A 24,989-nucleotide genomic window follows, 5' to 3' on the forward strand; every position below is an offset into this window, starting at 1 on the left:
CATCTTTTTTTTTTTCATTTCAGCCTCCCCAAAAATAATTAATGTGAGCCCTCACTCTATTCTCCCCTGTTCCCTGAATCTTTATCTGGTTCAATCCCGTAGGACCCCACAATAACAACAAATGACGAGGGGGGCTCCGCCGCCTTTTGTGAGTATGGGCGATGGGGAGGGGGTGATGTAGGGGCAGGGGGGGGGGGGGGGGGGGGGGTACGCAGGCAGCACGCCTGTCCTATTATGTGCGACACATGATCAATAGGGCGATAAGGCAGCGACATCAATATAAGCGACAGAACAATGAGGGATATCATCGAACATCTATCTTAATATAGCCGGCTACAAGGGCTGCCTGACAAGCGCGCCAGCTCATGAAAATTCCGCCCCACGAATCACGCCCCCCCCCCCCCCACCAACCCCTCCTTCATACGCTCAATAGTCTATGCACACACACGCATGCAGGCTGCCAGGCGCGTTCACGAGCGCCGTGCAGCTGGCTATTATCCCCCCCCCCCCCCCCCATTTCAATTTGACACCCCTGCCTTTCATGCTAATTCTATTATTGTGGGAAGTTTATGTGATTCCATATCACTAGAAATCACTAATGTCTAATAACCCTTTGGGCTGAGGAGGGGAGGGGGTAGAAAGAGGAAGGGGAGCTGCCTGGAGACCCTGCAGCAGCCAGTGGGAAAATAATTACTTTCATATCAAAACTCAGCAGGAGGCGCAGGGTCCTATAGCCGGCGGCCACTAACCTCATTCTCGGCCGGCCTTTTTAAATGAATAAATTTGTTAAAGCAATAAATACAAACAGCTAGACGGTAGTGAGAGAGCGGGGGGGATTTATCTGCTCTAACGCCCACAACGGTCCACCAGCGTCACCCCCCCCCCCCCTCCACCCCCGCAAAGACAGTGCTCACTTTTAAACAATAGTTTTTATTTATCAAAATGTTTACATATAAATATCCTTTTCTCCTTCTTACAATATCTGAGGATTTTCGTTGCAAGTAAGAGGTGTTTTTTTTTGTATTTATTTTTTTTATACAGATTTTGGTCACCAAAAAAAGAGAGAAGAGAGAGATTACCTCAGCGTTCAGGATGATTAAAAAATAGGTGAGGATTAAAGCTTTCCTTTCCCACCAAGCAGCACAGTTCACATCAACTTTAAATGTTACCAAATGCATGATTTAGAATTTTTTTTTTTTTGCCATTCTGCAAGAAAACCACAAAAACGGATTAAAATGTTGTCACCTGGCAATGGGTGGAGCTAAACACAAGATAGACAATTGTCACTTCCGTGTGACTGTTATGCCACAAAGAACAAAAATATGCTTGATATACTCCATGTCATACATTTTTGAAAAATAAAAAGTCGATGAGGACAGCGACTGACGTTTTGAGACCCCCTTTTTTTGAAATGACATCGGTGCACAAACTCGCTTTTATTTGAAGAGAGTGGCCGATCACCAATCCCTGAAAATTAAGGAGATGGGCACCCCGTCGATCAGGGAACCCCGACGTCCTACTTTTAAAACTGGTGTATCTGTCCAAGATTTGGAGATCTTGGAGTCTTTCAAGGTGGGGAAAAAAAAAAAAACAGGCACAGCAGCGATACGAAGAAACATAAATAAGGGTGCGTCAATGACGGCAACAGAATGGAAGAGGCCGAATTCTCCGTCCATGGCTTTACGCAACGGAAAATCATCTCCAGCAATGATTCCCGGACGCTTTTTCTTCCGTGATTGTGAAAATGACCTCCTTTCTGCTAAGACGGAGCGATTTTGCACAGTCAAACAATCTTTGTCGCACCGCTACGATGACAATTGAAAGCTGCCAGATCAGGGTTTCCCGTTCCAACCTGGAGCTGAAGTGAACCGTGTTGCTTGGTGGAAATGTGGCTAAACCCTCCTGATTCCTGATATGTTTGCAAGCATCTATGCAGAGCTTTGGGAATGTTTCAACAGTCCACTCTCAAAAATGTAGCTTAAGGGGTACAAGGCCGCGTCACTCTGAGACATGTTTTGTATCCATGGACGCTTTGACAGCTCGGAAACATACCTGGCGATTTGCTAATCAGGGGAACGTTATTGAATCTTGAAGGACCAAAAAACGGACTCCTACTTTCGTCTGTTTTTTCTGACAGCATCTAAGCGGTGCCGCTTCGTATGTGTTAGTCCATATCCACGTCTTCGCCATCTGTTCCGGGGGCTTCCCCACAGTCTGCGTTTGTGCCGAGATCTTCGGTGAGGCTCGGGGACGCTCGCTCCTCCTTCGCACAGCGCTCCTCGGCTCGGCAGCCGTCAGTCAACGCCTCGGCGTGGACTCTCCCCGCCTCGCCGGAATGGACCGACGGCGGGGATGCCTGAGACTTGGCGAGCGCGGGACTATCCCCGGCGCGCTCCTCCTCCACGTCGACTCTATTGCTAACGGGACTGTGATGGTCGTTTGTTTTATGATCTGCGCTTAAAGGCTTAGCGAGAGCGCACGAGAGGTCAGTGGGAGCGCACGACTGTTCGAGGTTTTCTCCGAGGTGGAGCCTGTCGGCGCCGTCTTGACACGGCGACGCCGCCTTCAGGGCCGTTTGGGGTACGAGAAAGCCGAGAGGCTGGTGAGTAATGGGGTAAAGCAAAAAATGGCCTTTACCCACCAGAGTCCTCTGAGTGGGCAGTGAGAGAAAGTCCAGAGGAGGCTTCCATCGAGGCGTGGCGTCCGAGAGGAGGCTCTCCACGCTGAAGGGGTTGCGCTTCTGTAACGCCGAGGACCTCGGACCCGAGGGGCTGCCAGAGCTGTGCGTGCTGCCCGGAGAAACCTGCTCCGCTTCTCGTCTTTGGTTTTGGTGGTCAAAGTCGTGTCGGGTTTGGTCACAGCTGGATTCGGTTTGGTGTCCTTGGGCGCCCCCGGACGTCAGGGGAAGCTCCACATAAATATTCCCGTTTGAGCCCGAAGAAGGCTGCTGCTCGCTGTCTGTGAACTGCGACACGCCGCTGTCGCTCTCTGAGCCGCCCGGCGTGTGGAAGCTGTCGCCGTGCAGAAGTTTGCTCTGCGACTTGAGTAGCTTTCTCTCCTGCTTGCGTTTCTTCTTTTCGGCGCGCTCGTGCTCTCGCCGCGCAATCTCCTCGGGGTCCATGGGCTCGCCACTGCACGTGGTCGGGTGGGAGTTGTGCGCGGGCCGGCCGGGCCCTTTCTTTGTGTTCTCCTTCTTCCTCCACTTAGCACGTCGGTTCTGGAACCAAACCTGGGCCAACAGACACAAAAGTAGTTTACCTCCAAAAAATCTCCAAATTGTTCAGAATTCCATGTTTTTTCTTAATATCCTTCAGACTTCAGAGACTTTATTTTCCTCCCTGGGGGGGGCAATTTGTTTTGCAACTGCAAAACAACACATCCAGTCACCATTCATTTAAAAACATCGCACAACATCGGCAGGGGCTGCGTTCAATTACATTCAAAAAGGTATGATAAATAAATATAATAAAAATAAATGAATAAATGAATAAATAAATAAATGAATAAATAAATAAATAAATAAATAAATAAATAAAACCGCTTGTCTACTGCCCTCAATTTTCAGGCTCCGCCGTAGTTCTCATTTTATTCTCTTGCTCGCTCACTGCAATCTGGCAACTGTCTTGTATTTACTGTCCATTACGCAATATCAAAACCTTAAGGTGAAGAGGTGCCTTGCAACTGTCGATTGTACTTTGATGAGTGACATTTTTCAAATGCAAAATCTCTGTCATTCAATTCACTCCACCGTGACTTGATTGTTTGATGTTATATTTGCTTTTTATGGGGATGGGGGAGGTACATATATCATATCAATGTATTTATTAAGCATTTTATGATCCACCTTGAGAATGGCCCGACAAACTTATTGACTTCTTTGTTTACATGTCAGGAAAACAAAACACACACTTTAACTTCCTGCTGTGATTAAATGAGCTGACTGTATGCCAATTAATCAACATCAATAATCAATTAAGTCAGTCATTTAAAATAGATACAAGGACAGACTGGATAGGATAGTATTTTTTGCCTTATTGACAATTTGTCATGCAACAGTAAAAAAAAAATGGCCTCAGCAGATGTTTATTTAATGTGCGCATACTGTATCCATGTTTTTTTTTAGGAGCAAAGTGTGCTCACTGTAAATCATTGGGACAAAATGGAAACAAGCAACCAAAATAGCCTTATGAAAATTCCCCTTCACATTTTAATGTTCACATCAGAAAAGGTACATTCTTAGAGAAATACTACCATGCAATTGAGTTATTTAACAAAATAGCAGCAAAACCCAAACCATCCATCCATATATCAATTTTCGATGCAAAAATTATTCTTTAAACAGCGCTAAAAAAAAATCCATACCAACCAAATGATCACTCCTGTTGTCCAGGTGCAATTATCACTCCACTTATCTTCTACATATGAACGTCCTCACCTTTTGCTAAGTGACTCACACGTTTCCCAAATTGTGCATGTGGTCAAATTTTGAGCATTTGAAACTCTTGATATGCATGAACCAAATCAAAAGTTGAACATTGCCTATGTGATGCACGATTTTGAGCTGCTTTCAAGCAACTATTTAGCATATTTTAGATACATTATTGTCTTGACAGTTTAGTCTCCCATCAAAATCTACGACATATCAAATCGGAGGCATTGTTGATTATAAAGTGGTCTTGCAGGAAGTCACAGCCTCATTGTTTTAATCACCAAATGAGTTTGGCTTAATGACCAACTCTGCCAATTAAATCTAATTGCAGCCTCACTAATTGGGAGCATTTCATTTTAAGACCACATCACACCACAACTCGGCTGCCTTTCTCTTAGTCGAACGAGTTGCCCCCCCCCACGCACACACACACATTTTTTCCCCGCCCGTCCCCCACGCCCGGCTGGGAAGTCTCCGGGGCGGCCTCTGGTCTCGCTGAGGGCCGCGTGTTGGCCGCTGATAAGGCGCGAGGCGCGGATAATGGGGGCGAGGCGCGGACACGGAGCGCGACAATGTTGGGATTGTTGATGTCGCTTCTATCGCGTATTACCCCCAGCCTCCACCCCTCCCCTTTCCGAAACCTGCGATAAAGAAGCGTTTAAGCAGCTGGAAGGCTGAATAAGCTGAGGTTTAGGAACAGAAATCCACCCCAGAAACATAAAACGTCATCCAGTTGTGATGCTTGTTTGAGCAGAATGTGCTTTTTTCATTTTTTCATTTTTAAGACAATTATTTTTTCTCGTTGGATTTGTTTTTCCACAGATACACATGATTAAAGTTTTAAGAATGTTTTCAGTTTTATCAGTGATGTGGAAAGATATGTTTGCTCTGATACTGTGTATATTTTCTTCTTTTTTTTTTGCATAGTAGAATTTGTGAGGTATTGGAAACTTTGATGCAGAAAATGATCTTACTGTGTTGTTTACAGCTGTTTTGTTTAAGGTGGGATTCTAAAATGCCAAAGAGTTGAACTGGAATCAAATTAAAAATGTAAGTATTTTCACTCATGTTTTTATTGAAGTTACAAATTCTGCCATATTGGAAAAACAAGAAATCATTAACAGTTATCATAGTCATCTTTTAATTTAGTAATGGGCAATCATTTCATAAATTAACAGTTCCTAATTAGTGTGAGAAATGCTATATTTAAATCCATATTCAAGCGTTTTTGTACTTACTATTAAAAGCTCGGAAGCTTCAATTCATGTCATTTCAATATGTATATGCAATATTTCAACAACAAATATTTTTTAAATCATGAATTAGAATTACAATAATAAATACAATATAATAAAATCCATTTCCATGTGAAATATAATAAGAATAACTTCATCTGCTTATATACTGCCTCCATTGTTCCAAACGATCTAAATTAATTAAAAATCCAAATAAAGATCACTTTGAGGAACTGGCTCAAATACACCCCCCCCCCCTTTGTCGGCTCAGTAACAAGCCTTGTTTTCCCCCCTTTTTTATCGTAACCTATAAATCAATAGGTTGTGTCTATGCATAATTCAAAGGGTGAGCCTTTATTAAAGATTTAATTGACAAATTGCCGCCCTCAATGTGGGGTTGGGCCTTCACGGGCCATCTCCTGAACAAACAGCCCCCCTGACATGTTTGGTGGCGAGGTTGAGATTTAGTCGTATCCAAAAAAGGGTCATTTGCAACTCAATCCAAATCAAAGTGTCCCAGCACTTACCTGAACCCTGGATTCGACCAGGTCCAGTCTGAGGGCGAGCGCCTCCCGCATGAACACATCCGGATAGTGGCTCTCGTTGAAGGCCTTCTCCAGCTCCTCCAGCTGCCAGCCAGTGAAGTTGGTTCTGGTTCTTCTCCGTTTACAACCGGGACTCTCTTTGTCTGGGTCCCCGGAATCTGTTTTTATTGTTATAAATCGTTATTATCTCATTATTGATTGATTGACAACTTGTCCAATTAAGAGAAGCGTCCTGTTATATGCTGCAAGTTCAGTAAATAATTTTAAATCATAATTTTTTTTTTTACCCCCCAAGAGAAAATCAATACAGAGGATGGAATTTACTCACTATTGCTTTGTAAATTGTCTTTATATAGCTTTTGTCACAAATAGTCATACAGTGTTTTCGATTGAAATCAGAAGACCGATGTAAGATTTTACGAGCAAAATAAAAATAAGACTTGCATTGGAGCTGCGCTTGTGTCATCACAACTATTAACACGCAAATTAACACGTCTTAATGAAGATGTGTTCACAAATTGATCATTTTTGCAATGGTCTCATTTTTTTCCCCCCTGGAGCTCCAAAGAGAACCACAACGTTTTAAAATTAAATACAAGAGAACAAATCCTTTCAAAATAAATGCCAATTATAATACAAATGAGAAAGGGGACTCCAAACAACCTTTTTACTCAACAAATCCTCTTAAAAGAAATGCAAATAAAAATGAGGAAAGGGACTCTAAACAAATCTTCTTGCTTGCAGACACATTTTTTTAAATTTATTTTAAATATCCACTGTGACGACAGCTTAAAGGGAAGTTTAAAAAACACACCCGAACACAATTTGGCATCTCAGCAAACACAAATGAAGATAACAAACGTTCATACTTATTTGTCCTCAAATGGGATATTCTTCAGTTTATCCACACCAAACAGGCTTGGAATCGTATTTAAAGGGAGCGGGAATTACCTGAGAGTTTGTACTGGCCGTCGGGCGACAAGAGCGCGCTGGAGCTGACAATCGAGGCCGAGCAAGAGGCGTTTAGTAATCCGTCTATGGTGAAGGGGACGGCGGCCGCCGACTGCAGCTGGTGCGCGCTGGCGAGCTCGTAATGATGCTGGTGCTGCTGTTGCTGATGATGATGGTGCTGCTGGTGGTGATGATGATGATGGTGAGCAGCGAGCGGATACGGGAAGCCCACCAGCCCGCCCAAGGAGCCCCCGAAGTGGGCGTGAGGGTGATGCTCGAGGACGCGACTGTCCATGCTCGCCCGGGCTACATGCGGCGGGGCCGAAGTGAGGATGCGCGGGGGGTGGCAGTGTGTGGCTGAACATGCAGTCAGCAAAGGATGCAAAATGTTGTTTTAAAAAGGGAGGAAGGCTTCGTGCCGATGTGTCCGTCTCCCACGGCCCACGGATGAGCGTTGTGATAAAGCCGGCAGCGACGTGTTGTGGTCCAGACCGAGATGTCAAGCTCGCTTCCCCCTCCTGGAGCCAGCTCATTAGGACTCCCCATCTGCGGGCGGAGCCAATCACAAGCCTTAATGGCTATGTGACGTCACCGAGCTCAGAAGAGGCTGAGCGTCGTGAGGGTTTTCTTTCTATTTTATTTTAATTTTTTTAATTCACACCTTGGGTCACTGCCGTTCACTTAGCATGTCTAAACACGAAAGACACTCGCTTGTCAAACTTTTTCCTCCCACTTAAAGGGCACTAAAAAACGACATTGTGGGGACAGTAGTTGTAGTGTGGCTACAATAATGTAATGGAAGAAAAATAAATAAATAAAGTGGATTGCGTTTTTATGCTGCAGAGCCCCTAACATGACATGGGTGCAGAAATAAATAAACTAAATAACTAAATTGATAAATAAAACACCAAAAATAAATTCGGTTATCAAGTTTGTAATTCAAATTACTCTGGCATATCCATTATGCAAAATACATAACCGCTGCCACAATTTTCTTTTCCTCTACAACTTGTCCAAAGGGGACATGAGCTTCTTCTCCCTCCCAAAAAAAAAAAAAAAGCACATTAATGACATCATGAAAGGGTTTGTTTCCACCTACCTGTGAGGAGTTTGCATGTTCTCCCCGTGCCTGCGATAGGTTTCTCAAAGTGCTCTGGTTTCCTCCCAAATTTCAAAATCATGCACGGTGGACCGATTGATCGCTCCAAAATGGCCGAAGGTGTGAGTGTGAATGTTTGTCTGTGTGCCCTGTGATTGGCTGGCAACCGATTCGGGGTGTCCCCCTCCTACTGCCCAATAATTTTATTTATACATATAGCTGATACTTTTTCAGTTTAAAAAAAAAATCTTATTTTATAATGTGTGTCATCAGAGCTAAAGTGAATATTCAACCACCACAATTCTATTCCCCTTCTTAAGTACAAAATTGGATGTTCTCAAGGTTTTTGATTGGATTTCAAATTATATATGGGCTGGATTAAAATGACCTTTATTCCTCTTCACATGCAGTCATTAAAACGAGAAGTCGACTATCGAGTATCTTAATTTTTTTGGTGGAGAATGTCAAGTCAACGCTCATAATATTAGATGTAAACGAACAATATGGGCTGGGATGTTTCCATAGTTTTATTTCCTAAGATAAATAAGAGCGCTCTCATCTTTTGATTCCTTCAGGGCTTGTTGACATTTTTTCTTTTGAAGAAACATCAATGTTTTTTCTTCTTTGCTTGTTACTTAAAATGTTGCCTACAAGTTAATTTACAATATGGGAATTTGGTTTTACTCTTTAAATGAGAAAAAATTCTTGGTTTCTCTGTATTGTGTTTGTTTTTCCTAATGAATGATGTTTTTTAAGCGTTCTGAGCGTTAACGTGTCGTGCGTACGCTTTGAATAAACTAATTATCCAGTTGAGGACTTGTCTAATGGCCCTCGACTTGAAGCGTGCTTTGGAAAAGGAAAGGTGTCGAAATTTTCAGTCATGAGAGCAGCAACTGGCTGTGCAGGTCCACATCTTTGAGGAGGAGGGTGGTGGTGGTGGTGGGGGGAGGGGGGGGGGGGGTAGACAAGGAAGTGTTGGGGAGGGAAAAAGATTATACATATAAATTGTAAACGGTGTCGCAGGGGCCAAATCTTGCCCGAGGCGGTGACTGCTTCATTTTGTGTTAAATTTCTTGACAGAGGGACACCGGCGTGCTGGTGAATACTGAATGGTAATCAGAGCTGCTTGAATAAGTGCCCCCTCCCTCCCTCTTCCATTATACTGTGAATTAATTCGACTTTATTTATCCAATTTCTGGAGCTGACAGAATGTTAATTTGAGTTGAGATTTCTCTCCGCTGTTCCGCATGTGACCCTGCAGCCCTGGGATTGGCGTGTTGTAATAACCTGAATCTTTCACCAGAAGCTCCGATAATTGTTACCTTATTAGCATGTAAATTGTTTAATTAATATTATTATGAAGAAGCATATAATCCCCCCTCCGTCACTTGACCCCCGCGAGTCAGCCGACGAGCGGGCTCTCTGCATTTCAATGTACGCCAGTTTTAAATGGCCTCTTTAATGTCGCCTTCTAAAGCTCTCGCTGCAATCTTAGTGCAACTTTGAGCACTTAACAGGCGCTTTTGATGTCACTCCATCTCTTTCTTTATTTCCCCGCTGCTCCCTCTGATGCCTATTTATTTTCCACATCAGAATCCATCGCTTTCTTGTCATTTGCTTAGAAAGGCCCCTTCTCTCACAAAGGCCACCCCCCCCCCCCCACACACACACACACACACCCCACCTTCTTCCACTCTGCCGGCGGCGGTGCGAGCCAAACGCACGCGGCGCTGGTTGAAAAGCAGCCCTTGACATGAGGTCCCACGAGAGCGCACCATTTAAATTCGCCTTTCTTCCTTCCTCCTCCCATTTTTTTTTTTTTTTTTTTCATTTGCCGAGCACGGGTGACATTGTCAGATGCTAGCTTTAATTAACTTGATAATAAGATGGGCAATTCACGGACAAGGCTTTAGCCAGCAGCTTTATATCACCCTCCCCACTTCAACAAGCAGGCAGAGAACTGCAGCTACACTCGCAAAACAAAAAAACAAAACATGATCTCTCCTCTCACTGCATTTTATTCGGATGACTCCAAACACAAGATGTGAAACCATCAATACGTCACACAACACTTTCCATCAGCTGCCTTGCCTTCAAACAACTTTCTAGTGAGTCGCACCATTCTTGTTGTCTCACTTTTATTCAATTACACTTTAGTTACGTAACACCGTAATGCCTAGCACGACTTGAGCCCTCCCCCAAAAAAAGTGAACACTATATTTGCATATCACAGTACCATTTGCATATGTTCTCAACATAATGAATTTAACCCAAATAATAAATTAAAACCACCTCTCTTTATTTAGGACGTCCATTTTGATGACATAGCTTGTGACATGTTGACATTTGACATTCTGGACCCTCACATTCATCAACATATCCAATGAGCCCGCCCCAAAAAAAGAAGAAAAAAAATCATTGCGACTGAGTATTTGCGTCTTAATACATGAGATATCTATAATTAACATCTTGTCCTTATGTCTTACGCCTGAATAAATTTGCAGCACGCTCACAGAGACTCATTATTAGCAGCTTTCAGCGGAGGCCTACATGCATCAACTTCACGAAATCAATATGGAAATAGTGAGTGCAGAATGTATTCTACTGCCTGAGCCAATCGGCTTGCAGATATATTTCCAATGTACGGCTCAGAGGAGACACAATTAGGCCCACCCTGTAATATCCTCCTACACGACAAAAGGGAATAATAGCCAGTCACTCAGTTTAAAAAAACGCATAAAACAATAAATCCATAAATGGAAAAGTGGAACGATTGTCTACACAGTCGAAGTACTGTAGTTAAAAACTAAGAGTAATTTAAAGAGAAAACAAGCAATTAGTTTTCAATTTATATCATTTCACATGTTATTCTCATACTAGACCGCATGAGGGCGCTCTAGGTCTGTAGAATAACTGCAACTGACGATGAGTCTGACGTAAGCCACGTAGAAGAGGAAGCGCTGTGGAGTTGTTTATAAATTTGATTTCTTTATAAATTTCCTCCAAGAAATCCGACTTATACTCCGGTGCGATTTATATATATGTCTTTTTTGTCTTTATTATGCATTTTATGGCTGGTGCGACTTACACTCCGGAAAATACGGTATGTCAAATGTAGCTGAGATTCCGCTTTATACAAAAAAGTAATTTACCACTGAGTAGCACAAATACTTTTTTGCATGTACTCTTATTGTAGTATCTGTGAGTATTTCCAACCACACCATGGTTTTAAAAAAAAACAACCACATGAAGATCAGACGTGTCACCCTGCAGGTTAGCAAACAGTCTTTCTTAGAAGACTTCAAGCCTCCACTTGCCTCTCAAGAGAAGGAATCAAGTCACATTTAATTTTTAATTAGCCAAAGCAAGGTGATGAAGAGGAGCCTTAATTAGTCCATTGCTGCGTGTATAAGTTAATTTTAACTATCGCTCATTATTTAACCAATCACTTGATAATGAAGTATTTAATCTAAATTAATTGCTGGGCGCGTTTTGATCGCGCACATGCTCTAAAACGAGTGTGAGTGGAAGCAATTCCAATTACAAGTAAAAGGATTGCAAGTATTGATCTTGTGTTTTCTGCACATAATGGCAGCTTTGATCATTTGGAGAAGTAAAGAGCCCATTTGCAGCTCCTTCTGTGCGAGCAATTAGAAACGTGCTCGCTTCTAATTATGAGCCTAATTGCACTTGTGACCGAATATGCAAATAGTGCTTGTTTACTATTCCTTGAATCTACTTCCTCTTGTTCGGAGGGATTAAACGTGATGGCCTTTTCAAAATCAAAGCAAACAGCCCAAAAAAATATATATATAATAATATATATATATATATATATATATATATATATATATATATATATAAAGATTTAATATTTTATAAATATATATATATATATATAATTGTGTGTGTTTTTGTAGACAATAACAATGACACAATAATAGCCAAATATGCCAAAAGAACTCAGCTGGTCACTCTTCTCAGTTGACAGCACACCAATTGTAGCATGACAATAAGTCGTTCTAACATGTGCCTAATTGTTTACCACAGCTTGTTTACATAAACACTAAGTGGGGGAGTTGTGGGGGGGGGGGTTGAATATTGAGGGCCTTGCACACTGTAAGACAAAGCTAGGGAAATTAATTTTAAAAATGGTGGCAGATAATTACTTATCAATTAAAGCTACTATCCAGCTTAATTAGGCAGCGTTCATTAAATTCAGCCAATTTAAACCTTAATCAAAGCTAGCGGGGCCTGACAGCAGAGCAGGGGGCAGCAAAGAGCGCCCTCCAGTGCGTCATAGTGGAAGTTATGGGCCAAAATCTCAACCCCATCTAACCTTAAGCCTAAGACTGCCACAAACGTTGCTAAAATAATATAAGAACAATAATTTAATCATTCAAAATACTTACATGGTCACCATGCCACACTACAGTGTGTAGTGTTTTTATTATGGCACAGTGGGGCATTGGTTAGCACGGCCGCCTCACAGTTCAGAGGTGCCGTGTTTGATTCCAGCTCCGGCCTTCCTGTGTGGTGTTTGCATGTTCTCCCCGTGCCTGGGTGAGTTTCCTCCTGCTACGTCCTTCCACATTCAAACAACATGCATACTAGGCAGATTGGTCGCTTCAAATTGCACGTAGGTGTGAGTGGTTGTTTGTTTGGGCCTATTATGAATCTACTTTTTGAAGGTATCAGTAAATAAATAACTTTATTAACTCTTGGTACTTGCAGGGCTCAATATTTAGTTCAGTGCTTCCTAGGTTGAATCGCTAAAACACAAGAAGTGAAAATATTTTTTTGCAAAAAACTGAAGTGAAAACAAAGCACTTTTAAAAACATTGACCCAACAAACTGCAAAATACAATTAGATTTACAAACTACTAAAACGACTGTAAATATAATTACAACAAAAACATCCATTGTTTTCAAGTCAAACAATCATTTGGGAACGTTACTTTATTACACTACAAAAATTATTGTGACCTTGTATTTTGTTTCATCTGACACTGCATGTACAAATAGCCCATGCATTTTTTTACTGAAATACTGAAAGCTGTAAAAAAAAAAAACTCATCTAAATGCAAAATTATTAACTACTGGGTGTGGAAAAAGTCTAAGAACCCCTGCAGTACATCATCTCTTCAAACCAAAGTATGATCCTGATGTAAACAGAAAGCAAGCTTGATCTTTAGTGGGGGGGGGGGAATCCTCGAACAGAACATTTCCGTCCATTGATGATGATGGGCGTCCCTATTAGCCGAAAACAGTACCCACTCTGTCCTCCGCTTTGATTTAACTCCTTCTCTTCCGAGAGGCCATTTGACAACAAAAGCCTCAGTGCAGAAGAAGGACTTAATTAATATTGGCTCCTGTTTGCTTGAGTTAATGAATGAGTGAATTATGCACCTCTGGGACGACGCCTCTCTGTTCAGATTGAATGACCGCCCCCACCCCCTTCCCGCTTCCTCCATCCCAGCATTGTCCTCCAATTTCACCATCCTAAACCTGCACCGGAGGGACCCGTGTCACCGAGCAGACCGCTATGCACGCACACAAAAAGAGTAAGGCCTCCCCCCCCCCCCGAGTGAGTCCATCTGTCCTGTCCATCTTTAGCCAGAGCGGGTGTGTTTTGGTTCATTGTCTCCTGAGTGTTTATTGTCTTAATGCAGAGCCGCTGTTCCAACCCATGTCATCAGCTCAAATAACTTCCATCCCATTAACACGTTGAAGAAGGAAAGGGGAGGAGAGGGAGGGGGATTTGACAAACCAAAATTGGCTGCAATCTGATCCCCCTCACACACACACACATACATATACACACACACTCACGTATTTTGGTCAGATGAGGAGGTGGAGGCGAAAGAAAGGGGATCCATATTATTTGCATTAAAAGCCTTGCACCGTGAAATTCATGTATAATTACAAAAAAAAAAGGGGCTGGTGGAGAACGTGTGTGTGCGTGTGTGTGTTATGCAAATGGTGAACATGTGTGGAGCCAATCATGCTCAGAATTGGTTATTTTGTGATATGCTAACACGGAATATATGGTGACAGATTGCAATTATCCCGTTATTGTAATTGTCAAAGTCAATTCAGTGCAGGCTGACTGCATCGGACTACCGTGGAGGGAAGCAGTGCTTATGCTGAGCTCTTTAATACGTTGGGAAATTAGATAAATACCCCATTTCCGGAAATAGTGGCCTGGGGCATTTATTTATTTAACTGCAGATGAGGACTGGCATCAATTAGAGGGAGTGGCCTTTATTTGTAAAAACATTTTTTTTTTTAGATTACAGTGATCCCTTTGAGATTCTTCAAGTTATATTTATTTGATTCTATGTTGATTTAAATACTTGTTGATTGTAGTATTTTTTTAAAGACCATTATTGGCTTGGGTAATACACCCCTTAAAACTGCTGGCTTTAAATAATAACCCAAAATGGGATACAATTTTTATTTTATTTTTGAAATCCAATATGGGTTAAACATTGGAAATATTATTTTCAACCCACCAGCTATGTTGGGTTATTTTTTAACATTAAAATTGCTAAATTGAAAACAAGCATAGTTTTTAAAAAAAAACATGATCAAACCAAATAACTCAATCATACATATCAGTTTTAACAGAGGAGTTCTCAGCAAATTTGGTTTTAACATGCTTAAAAATGCTAATTTGGAAAAAAAAAATCTAATGGGGAAAAGGCAGGCATCGATTTGAGATGTTTGAATGGATGACGTGCCCAATGACTCAATTGACAAAACATGGAAAAGCCAATGTGATTAAATTTAATTGTTTATGTCAAATGAACATATGTGAAGCAGTTACGCCAACACCTGGTGAGATCGGGCACGTTTTTAATTCCCGATTAAGGAAACATTCTGCTCATCACTCCCATTTAAAATCAACAAGCACAGGTTGATTTGCACGCCGAAAACCAAATCTTCTCCTGCAAGTGGGTTACAAGTGTCATGAAGACAAATACAGGTAATATTGCATAGGCAACTTTTTTCCAGCATCCATCCATCCATCCATAAGTTTCATCATTTCTTTTTGCTTATTTAACTTATATTTTCAACTATGTTTATTTGCAGTAACTATTGTAAAACTACTCCGCTCCATATTCTTAGTTTTTTTTTTATTGTTCAACTCTGTATGAGGATATCGTGTAGAAAAGTGAACCTATTGTCCTTCTATTCATTTGTCTCTACTGCCCCACTGTGTTAGAAGAGTGTAGTGCAGGATCCAGGTAACCAGCCACTTTAATGATAAATGCTATAAAAAATAAATCGTTCAATGAATGTTCCAAATCCTTCCACAGTTTGTTTGAGGCAACTTGGTAACGATGCAACCGTGACCTCACGCATGATGTCCTGGGTAGGTCACAGCAATTACAAAAGGCGTCCAATCGTATCACTTTACGTGTCATCTTCTTGATAATTGTGGGGTGCTGCCATGATGTGTCGTGATGTGTTGCTTTGTAATGCTGTCCAATTTTCTTTCTGACTCGCCACTGACATCTATTTGAAGAAGAAGAAAAAAACGGAGGGCATTTGCCTACCGAAAGTTAATTCGTTAATTAATTGGTTAATTGGTTAATTAACCATTTTTGTGTGCTATGTGAGGAATTAATTGATCCCCGCCATGTTGTGCAGGTAACTGCACACCTGAGGAATATTTAACGAGCAGTCACCTGCCGCCTTCGTCACTCCGTGTCTTCTCCACAGGTAATGGCGCAGGCCCGCCGAGTGCAGCTCACCTCTTTGCCCACAGATGTCCAGTCGTGTTCAGTGAATGGAGCCGTCCTCGCTCCGAAATCGCAGCCAGAACGCGGTGGTACTGGGTCGGGTGTTATTCGCCTCGTCGTCTCGTTGTTTGAGCCGGATGAGCGCAGCTTTGCCGAGTTTAGTTACACTCAGCTGTTGGATAACAAGGTAAACTTTTAAAATGAAGATTTGATGGTGAAAATGTAAAGCTTTGAGTTTCTATTTTAAAGAATTAGTTTGTGTGATATTTTTTTATTAATCATTATATACAGGGATTCTTGTGAATTGGATGTGATTCAATAATTAAATTTTCTGTGCACATTATTAAAATATAGTTGGATTAAGTAAATTCTATTCCGTTTTTGTTGTGTGGGGGGGGGGGGGGATATCTGTTATAATTTTGTGAAGGGATTTTCTTTTCAACTAATGTGAGTTGAGATTGTAAGAGTTGTCGATTATTACACTGATAACCTTTTTGTAGTGGCACAACGAAAAAGATGAAGTCGAGACTAGGTCCAGATTTGAGGTGGGGGACCAGAGCGAGAAGCAGCATATGTCTTCACTTATGAGGAACTTGGAGAAGAAATATGTGAGTAGCTGTTATCTCCTCTTTGACATTGTCGTATCCTCCAAGAAGTCTTTTGAGCTGACGTGGACATGCAAAAAAAAATGTTTGTCCTCATTGCAGACGGTCAAAAAAAAGCGGGATCGCGTTCAGGACTTGATCGATATCGGTTATGGTTACGACGATGAGGATTCCTTCATTGACAACTCAGAAGCTGTAAGTAATGTTTTGCTAACATCTCAAAAGTATAACGATGACTATCATTAAGTCTGCCTTTAAAAAGAAAAAAAGTTCTTTATTATTATTATTATTATTATTATTAATTGGCACCGTCAATAAGGTATGAATGTCTTTGTACTGCAGGTTTGTTTCTAATAGTTTGCATATTGGTCAGATACAATAAAAAAAAAAAAAAAATATATATATATATATATATATATATATATATATATATATATATAGCATTATTTTTTTTTTTAATGCTCAAGTATTTCGGGAATTAAAATGTGCCATTTATAAAAAAAAAATTATAGCTTTGTAAAAAAATAGCTTGTTTCGTTACTATTTATTTTTATTTTATTTATTTTTATTTTATTATTACTATATTATTTTTTTTATTTGACCACGCTTTCATCATATGCCCACAGACAGTGATGCAACACTGTCTCTGTGTCCCAACTTGACCTACGTCCTTTCCACAGTATGACGAGTTTGTGCCGTCCTCCATCACCACCAAATTTGGAGGCTTCTACGTCAACTCTGGCGTCTTGCACTTCCGCCAGATTTCTGACACTGAAACTGACGATGGGACCACAGGAGTGATAACACCAGCGACCGTCAAGGTAGGCCAACAATCTCTTCACCAAAGTATGCGTGTGCTAAGAGACGCTCTTAACGTACAGAAACGTCAACTTAAAGATGGACAAGAAATGCCAAAGAAGAAAAGGCGTCGAAACGTTGAACCAGATAAAAATGGCGTGGATGCAAATTCCAGGTGAGATTTTTCTAAGCCTTAAAATTGGGCAAGCGTGATACGTGCTGTTGGTCTTTCGCAGCGTGGCATCAGACGAGCTGATGAAGAAAAAGAAGAAAAAGCATTCCGGAACTCTGAGCGTCACCAGCATGCTGAAGAAGTTCCGTCGAGAAAAGGAGCTTGAGCGGAAAAAAATGGAGCGAAGTCATCAGCGTATGGCGAGGACGCCGCTAACTCCCGTGACAACAGAGTTCCCAGCCGATACGGGCGGCGTCTGCTCCGGATTGGCCGACCCGTTGCTCAGTTTGATCGGATCCGCAGATGAGCAGGCACTTCTCCAGGCGGCCAGCACGGTGGAATTTGACATCGACTTGGACTGTTTGTTGGATGTCGGAGACGAGATAGCGACTCCTTTAATGGAGCCGCCCCTTCCGGAGCAGCAAAGAGCAGAACATCGCCACCTACCTGAAGCTTCCTATGATGCAACACTGTCTCCAAGCAGAAAGATGACCCAACCACAAAAACCTCATCCAGAGGTCGCATCCTCATATCAGTGCATCGCCCTGCCTGACGGACTCCCACCAGCCCTGGAGGACAGCATCAAGAAACTGATGCTGGTAAAATGCACCATTGGTTCACAATCACCATGATGGATGTTCTCAGTACTGTTCCACAAATGCTTACTTGAACGTTTTTCAATTTGGACAGGCTGCCAAGACTTCGGAGGGAGAGTCCAAACTCAAGTTCTTCACCCCGGAAATCAACGCTGTGCTGCTGGAGTGAGTCACACGCACAAATGGCAAAAAAAAAGTACTCTCTCAAAACAACCTAGAAGTGACAAAGTGTGTACTTTTTTGACTCGTTACCTATGTTGATCTTCAGTATAGAGCGCAAGTGTCGCGAGCACGGCGGCCAGTTGCGCTCCCGGGTCTACACGCACTTGTCGTTCTTCCTGCCCTGTAGCAAGGAGACTCTCCTCAAACGTGTCAAGAAACTCAAGCTTGCAGTGAGTAGTTGGATGGAACTCAAGTTTTTATTTTTTTAACTGAGGCTTTGTTTTTGTTTATTTTGTCCCCGCTGACACCAAGGAAGGTTTATCAAACGTGGAGGATCCCATGCAGAAGCTGAAGGATGCCATCGCCAGAGCCATGCCCGAGCAGATTACACTTTTCAACCAACATTGTCAAGAATATGAGAAAGTCAAAACCCTGAGGTGAGTTTGTTTTGAGACAAGTCTCCTTTTTTTTTATTTTTAATACCCCACTTACTTCTGACACACAAGGTTATGTTTGTCGTCAGGACAATGGAGGACGGGAGTGACGTCAGGCAAGGTGGACAAGGCAACAATTTGGAAGAGAAGGGGACAAAAAGAGGAGGCGGCCCAAAGAAGCTTTTCAAATGGAACGAGGAGATCAGGTGATGAAATGCAATTTGCTCACACGTGAGACCTGTTTTTAAGTACGACTATTTTTGATTATAATAATGTGTCAAGTGAATATTTATTAAATGTCACTACACTACCATAAAAATAGTTTGATCTAATCTGTGTGTTCAGTATTTGTATTCCAAGTACAGTCTGTAAATGTATCATAATCTTTTTTTTTTTTAATAAACCGTCAACTTAAAAAATAAAAATAAAAAACTCTGAAGTTGTTCAACCTCCAGGTCTGTCAAGCCTATGATAGCCATTAAAACCCTGCATAAGCGTTTCCAACCAAATTATTATTATTTTTAAATAAATGCGAATAACTTCAGATCTAAAACTTCATGCAAAGACTCTCTTTAATAATATATGCGGTCTATTTTAAACCTAGCTGAATTAACTGTGATCATTGTGTCCACAGGGATGTTCTGCATCATGTCCTGAGAGAAAAACTTTCAGTATTTCAAAACAAAAGTGATGGGAGGCAACAGCGCGAGGAGTACCTCAAGACCCTGTTGGTCAAGGATGTCAAACCTCTCTGGCCCAAAGGCTGGATGCAGTCCAGGTATGCTTTCTTACGTTCATCATCATTGTTGCATTTAAAAAAAATACTTATTCCTTCAGGGTGTTACTGAGTGAGAGCAGGAAGATATTGGGCCTCCAGCTAATGTTACCGTGAGTCATTCTGTTTAATTTACAAGGAGTTAAAAAAAAAAAAAAAATTCATTGCTAATTCTGAAACTTTCCCCTTATATGGGAACAGAAAGAGATCCAGATCAGAAAAAAAGCAGCTGTCAATCACTGCGCCGTCAGTGTCTGATCAAAACACAAGACCGCTACCACTTAAACAAGAACTTCCTTATGAGGAAAGTTCAGTCGTCGAACAAGCTTCAAGTGCGTCCCGCGTGACGACTAAAGATATCGAAGTGATCGTCTTGGATTCGGACTCGTCACCAACGCCCAGTGATGACCTGAGTCTCTGCGAGCAGGCTCCGGTTCACATGGGTTCACAGGCAACACCCAGTGAGCTCTTTGCGGCCGCTATCACCAAATACAAAAGTTCCTTTCAGTACTGGAACTTGAGTGCGGCAAACGGCAGCTCCCCACTTCCACCGCCGCCTCCTCAATGCAGCCCAGTCGACTTTCCCGAAGGAGGCCTGTGTCACGTGGCCCTGCCAAAATTGCAAGATTTATTGGATACCCCTACAGATTTGGGACCAGATCTACAGAGAGGCTCAGATGTCATTGTATGAACTCTCTCCCATGTCCTGCTTGATGAAAGTAAGTCAAGATTTTTATCCTTTTAATTGTTCATATTTGATGTCACTTAACTTCTTTTTTTTTTTTTTTTTTTATAAATTCCCCCTAGATGAGTGTTTCCATGGTGGTGGTCACTAGCTGCAGTCACAACCCAAAAATAATTGAAAGCCTTTTTTGGTACATGCTTGTTTTTTTTAGTACTAAAAGATTTCACATTGTTTTCACGGAACATTCAACTATAGTAACTCTCAAACAATTGATAAAACCATCTTGAGGTGGGGGTGGGGGGGGCTCACTGGAAATAAGAGTGCTAGTGTATATACAATAAAAAAGTTCAGAACAAATCATTTATTGGCACTTGTTCTTTTTTCATGTGGGGGGGGGGGGGGGGACAACTATTAATACTTACGAAATGGGATTGAGGAAGTACCTGCTCAGTAGTTCTCTTGAGTGAAACAAATCATTCATTGGAATAGGCTAAAAAATAACAAAATGAAAGCAAAACTCCCTGACAAATAATCCTCCCGTTTGTGCCGACAGCAGTCAGACTTGAATCACAGTTATTTTTAAGTGTTTAAAGCAAATTCAATATCAGCGCAAGCAGGGTAGCCAGCAGGAAGTGACTTCTCCGGGTGCTCGTGATTCCTACGAAGGGGAAGATATCTTAAACACGTGACGCTCAATTGAAAAGTACCAAAACCAAAATATACCTCTGCTAGTGACCACCTCTACCTCCACTGTCACATTTGTCTGTCCAAAAAGTCCCGTGGCCAAGACGGTGTATTTTCCCGCGTGTGCTCTCGTCGAATGGGTGGGCGGGATCACCAGGCGGCCATCTTTGAGCCAGATGACCGAGGGTTCGGGGTTTCCTCGCACGTCGCAGTGCAAGCTTTCGCCCATCTTTACTTGGAGCTTTGCAGGACAAAGCAGTTGCGGGCCAACTGGGGAGAAGAGAGCTTGTGCTTCAGCAGCAGAAATCCCTCCAAAACGATATCCGAGACGAGATCATCGTATAATTCGCCTTTTAAACTCCGTTTCAAATTGCGTATTGACATTGAGGCCTCAGCAGCCGACGACACTGGAGGCATTTATTTCAGACTGAACTTTTTTTTTTTTTAAAATGATTACTTACACAGCACAGTGGTTCTCACTTTTTCCGACGTAACCGCCACACGCTGCTGTTGACCTGTTGGGTGCAGTTGTAGTTCAGCCTCACACCAGTAGTCTGCGCCATCGTCTTCTCTTTTGGCCACAATGTCTAGCGAGAAGACCTCGGTCACCGGTGTCTTCTCCGTCACGTTTGAATGTTGTTTCGCCAGTTGAGTTTGGTTTCGGTAGAAGGTCACGAGGAGATTCCCGGCAGGGGCGACATTGTGGACGATGCATCGGAGAGTGTAGTGACTATGCTCTAACAATGATCCCGTGTGGTTCACGAAGCTGAGGGACACGCTATCTGGAGGCTCTGCACAAAGCAGGAGCAAAAGATGGAAGAGTCAGTCAAAATCTAGACCCCAGACCTCCCCCAAGGTGTCATTCTACACTTGCCCACCTCCTGAATTTGTTTAGAACTTACTGTAAACAAGCACTGGGAGATGAAGGTGACAGGGTCCTTCCAGGTCTGAGACTGCATAGCACATTGGGGAAATACTCCACTCAGTCATGTGTTCCACTCTCCACACCAGGAAGCTCTTCATGGTGGGCTCTGGAGCTAGCTGGAATCCCATCACTTTGATACTTAAAGCTGTTCAACTACAAATTGTGTAGATCACAAAACGAATGCTGATGGCTCTCACCAATGGGACCTCCCATCCCAGCAGAGAAAAGCCCTTCATCGGCACAGAACAGTTGACTTGGACTGGATCTTCAAACCTAAAGGACTCTAATGATTGATCATTTGCACTACCGGATTAAGCTGCGTATTGTGTAGAATTGGGAATCGAGTCCTACCTGACCACCAGGCTGGAGGGGGACAAGGTGAGAGGGCATCGGGCTCTTTCCACTGAACCCACCTGAGCTTTGCTGAGTGAGGGAGGTGGCTGGGATGGAAGCATTTTGGCAAAGGGAGGAGATATTTTGGAGGGGAGAAGGCAAGCAGGTGTTCGTGTGGAAAGTGGAGATGAGGTAGCTGTCAAAAGGAGGAAGACCAAAAAAAAAAAAAGTGGTTAGGATGTTTAGTGATGCCCCAAATTGTACATTTTGCCAGGCTTGGGTGATTTACTTGCAAGCGTAGACTTGAGACACAAGCGGTGTTTGACGGCAGTGAACTTGACACACTTAACAATAAGTAGCACTTTTGCAAATATTTGAAAATGTCTTTTAAAAAAAAAAAAAAAAAGAGTGACTCGACTGTTCCCACAATTTCAAATTCAACCTAAAATTGTATTTTGCTGTAAATATCTGACTCTTAGCTAACTTTTTAATCCTGTCATTCCTAACTACAGAGTTTTGGTTGGGTCATGGACAACTTGTAAATATTTACAATATCTATTTGAAACTGAACACACCAGCTAATGCTAATATTGACAGTCTTGTATTCTTCATTTTACACAAGGAGCTGAAGCAGTCTGTTTGTATTTCACCACCGGACTTTTATTTATTTCTTTTTTAAGTTTAAACATTCATTTTGTATTTCAAATGGACATGAGTCATGATTACGCAAAGCAGACAAAGGTCAATTGAATTTTGCCATCTCGTGAAATCAGACTGTTTTTAGATGATCTATTGTGTACCATTGTTTTATTGCTGGCTGAATACGCCCAATGTGTTCCTCTAAGGAAGGAAGGACACCCTGCCCAACTCCAAAGAACTGGCTCCTCTTTTCTACTACCATTGTTCCACTGGACCCCAAAGCACCTTCTCCTCCCGCATGATTCTGCTTGTGCATGAGATTTTGTGCGTTCCTCAAGTTTTCCTATGACTCAGGAGAACATAAATCATATGAGAAAATATACAAGGACTCTTTTGTTTTTGTTTTTTCACTTTGAAAATATCAATTTGTCAGGTGCTGCTGTGCTGAAAAGTGTTGGCTGGCACAATACAGATGAATTCAAATGAATGCCCCCATGTTATTGAAAGAGATCAATCCTGAATGTATTCTTGGCAAAACTACAATCTAATATCTGTAACTATCAATGAAAGTTTTGTCTTCGCAAGTATTTTGAACCACTCCTGGTAAGCAAAGTCCGACAACCAAACTCATCACAAGAAATTTGTCCCGCAAGCATTGAGGACTGTCAACATCCACTTCAGCAAATGTTTGTCTCATCCCATCAAGTTGTTTCAGTGATGATTGTGTTTTTAAATTCTTTAACATAATGTTCCACCTACTAAACAAAAATATGGCTCGCTTATGTTTTGGAGCAGTTTTGCTAAATCCAGTACACAAGACTATTTATTTTCAAATTAAACTACACTATTGAGATTTTTTGACCATTATTGTTTACAAAAGTGTTCTAATGTCACACAAACATATGTTGTAATTATTTTTGAATTACATGGCATTTCTTTCCCCTGTACAATACAAATATGCTGTGTCATTATTTGGTTGTAATTCCTGATAACTCATTGAAGTCCAAAATACCTCGAAACATCCTATAATAATTTACAATAAATTTTTAAATGACATAAGCAATTTACAAGTGTTTTACTTCCATTGTATCTTATATTTTTGTTAAAATTTTGGTAAAGCAGAGAAAATCATGTAATGTCCTGTCCAAAATTTATAGATGTTCTGAAAATACATTGTAAACAATTTCCAAGGATTTTGCCATGTGATTCATACTGTCATGCTGTAAATATTTAGCCGGGTTTATTTGAACTGGCAAATGAGCAATCATTTTCTAATGTCCTACAATTATATACAGTTCAAATTTTTTGCCCAGTCACTTCCATAGTCTTTGTTGTTATTGTCTTTGTGTATTGTAGCACAATGCATTCTATAGTTTTGATCTCGTCATTTTGGCCCCGCCCGTTTTGGATATTACTTACCTGAGCAAAACAGGTGAAGCACCAAAGTCACCTTGAGTGAACTTGGGGTACACATCCTTCACGTACTTTCTGTATCTCCAGTGATGATCTCGAGCAGAAGCAGAAATACAGCATGTAACTTTACCAGGCGGCAACACCTCACTGTGAGACTTTGGAGGGGCTTCAGGCTTTTATGGGACCGTATGTGTGTGTGTGTAGCTGATGATCAGGCAATTCCTTTGCTGTGGCCCCTCAAAGGCACCATGGGCGTTTTTTGTTGGTATATCGGGGGAGGAAGGAAGGGAGGGTCAAGAATAATGGTGTGGAGTGCAGCAGCACACTGGGCAAGAAGGCATTGAGCTCCAGAGTGTGTGTGCGTGTGTGTGTGAAAAATTCCAATTCCAAAAAGTGTTCAGGGTGTCCCCCGCCTACTGCCAGGGATAAGCTCCAGCACGCCCGTCACCCCAGTGGGCACAAGCACTACAGAAAATGGATGGATGAAAAATGATCACTAGTTCTCCATCCAAGGTTGACCCATTTTTTTTGTGTTTTTTTGTTTTTATTGAAACAAGTTATAAAATATGACAAAAATATACAACGCAATAGTTAACTATGTCTGTCAAATGCACAAAAATGCAATACAACAGAAGAAAGCGATAGAAAGAAAGAAGAGTATGTTTTCTAACTTGCTAGGGGGTCAGGTTTGATTAATTCTTTGTGATGACGTTTCTATAGTTCTCAAGGCTTTAAGTATTTTGAAGAAAAAATTGTACTAT

At 41.7% G+C, this 24,989-nt stretch overlaps 3 protein-coding genes and 1 long non-coding RNA gene across 11 annotated transcripts in view; 2 read left to right on the forward strand and 2 right to left on the reverse strand.

Annotated features, from left to right (window-relative positions):
- LOC147057197 (uncharacterized) overlaps positions 1-6,699 on the forward strand; it is a 44,155-nt gene extending 37,456 nt beyond the window's left edge. For 3 of the 6 annotated variants that reach the window (XR_015066051.1, XR_015066056.1, XR_015066057.1), the window contains one exon: positions 1,042-1,440. This is a non-coding gene — a long non-coding RNA (uncharacterized LOC147057197). Of the gene's footprint in view, positions 1-1,041; positions 1,441-5,417; positions 5,713-6,212 lie in introns of those variants that run through there. The other 3 variants (XR_015066052.1, XR_015066054.1, XR_015066053.1) reach the window with 3 other exon arrangements.
- Positions 2,058-7,517, reverse strand: LOC147057198 (homeobox protein unc-4 homolog). Its single transcript, XM_085912170.1, has 3 exons — positions 7,161-7,517; positions 6,192-6,367; positions 2,058-3,229 (listed from the first exon to the last, which is right to left on the reverse strand). Exons 1-3 carry the CDS (start codon positions 7,453-7,455, stop codon positions 2,165-2,167), a joined length of 1,536 nt encoding a protein of 511 aa, XP_085768296.1. The 5' UTR covers positions 7,456-7,517; the 3' UTR covers positions 2,058-2,164.
- An 8,188-nt stretch (positions 7,518-15,705) lies between these two features.
- On the forward strand, positions 15,706-24,142 carry ubn1 (ubinuclein 1). Of its 3 annotated transcripts, XM_085912169.1 has the most exons (15): positions 15,706-15,915; positions 15,988-16,194; positions 16,508-16,615; positions 16,715-16,807; positions 17,293-17,433; positions 17,494-17,585; positions 17,647-18,181; positions 18,273-18,343; positions 18,447-18,570; positions 18,653-18,777; positions 18,864-18,980; positions 19,409-19,552; positions 19,612-19,662; positions 19,751-20,268; positions 23,022-24,140. In XM_085912169.1, the coding sequence occupies exons 2-14, from the start codon at positions 15,991-15,993 to the stop codon at positions 20,238-20,240; spliced, it is 2,295 nt and encodes a 764-aa protein (XP_085768295.1). In that variant the 5' UTR covers positions 15,706-15,915; positions 15,988-15,990; the 3' UTR covers positions 20,241-20,268; positions 23,022-24,140. The 3 variants fall into 3 exon arrangements, with proteins under 3 accessions (XP_085768295.1, XP_085768294.1, XP_085768293.1); XM_085912168.1 differs by lacking the exon at positions 15,706-15,915 and having other exon boundaries at positions 23,026-24,142; XM_085912167.1 differs by lacking the exons at positions 15,706-15,915; positions 23,022-24,140 and adding an exon at positions 20,357-20,570.
- LOC147057200 (intercellular adhesion molecule 1-like) lies at positions 20,529-24,421 on the reverse strand. The gene is made up of 7 exons (XM_085912171.1): positions 24,235-24,421; positions 22,195-22,372; positions 22,041-22,116; positions 21,821-21,959; positions 21,380-21,709; positions 20,958-21,188; positions 20,529-20,892 (listed from the first exon to the last, which is right to left on the reverse strand). Exons 1-7 carry the CDS (start codon positions 24,287-24,289, stop codon positions 20,822-20,824), a joined length of 1,080 nt encoding a protein of 359 aa, XP_085768297.1. The 5' UTR covers positions 24,290-24,421; the 3' UTR covers positions 20,529-20,821.
- Between the last annotated feature and the right edge of the window lie 568 nt (positions 24,422-24,989).

Source organism: Syngnathus leptorhynchus, chromosome 5 (assembly GCF_054491065.1).
Source record: "Syngnathus leptorhynchus isolate UIUO chromosome 5, UIUO_Slep, whole genome shotgun sequence".
Taxonomy (NCBI): Eukaryota; Metazoa; Chordata; class Actinopteri; order Syngnathiformes; family Syngnathidae; genus Syngnathus; species Syngnathus leptorhynchus.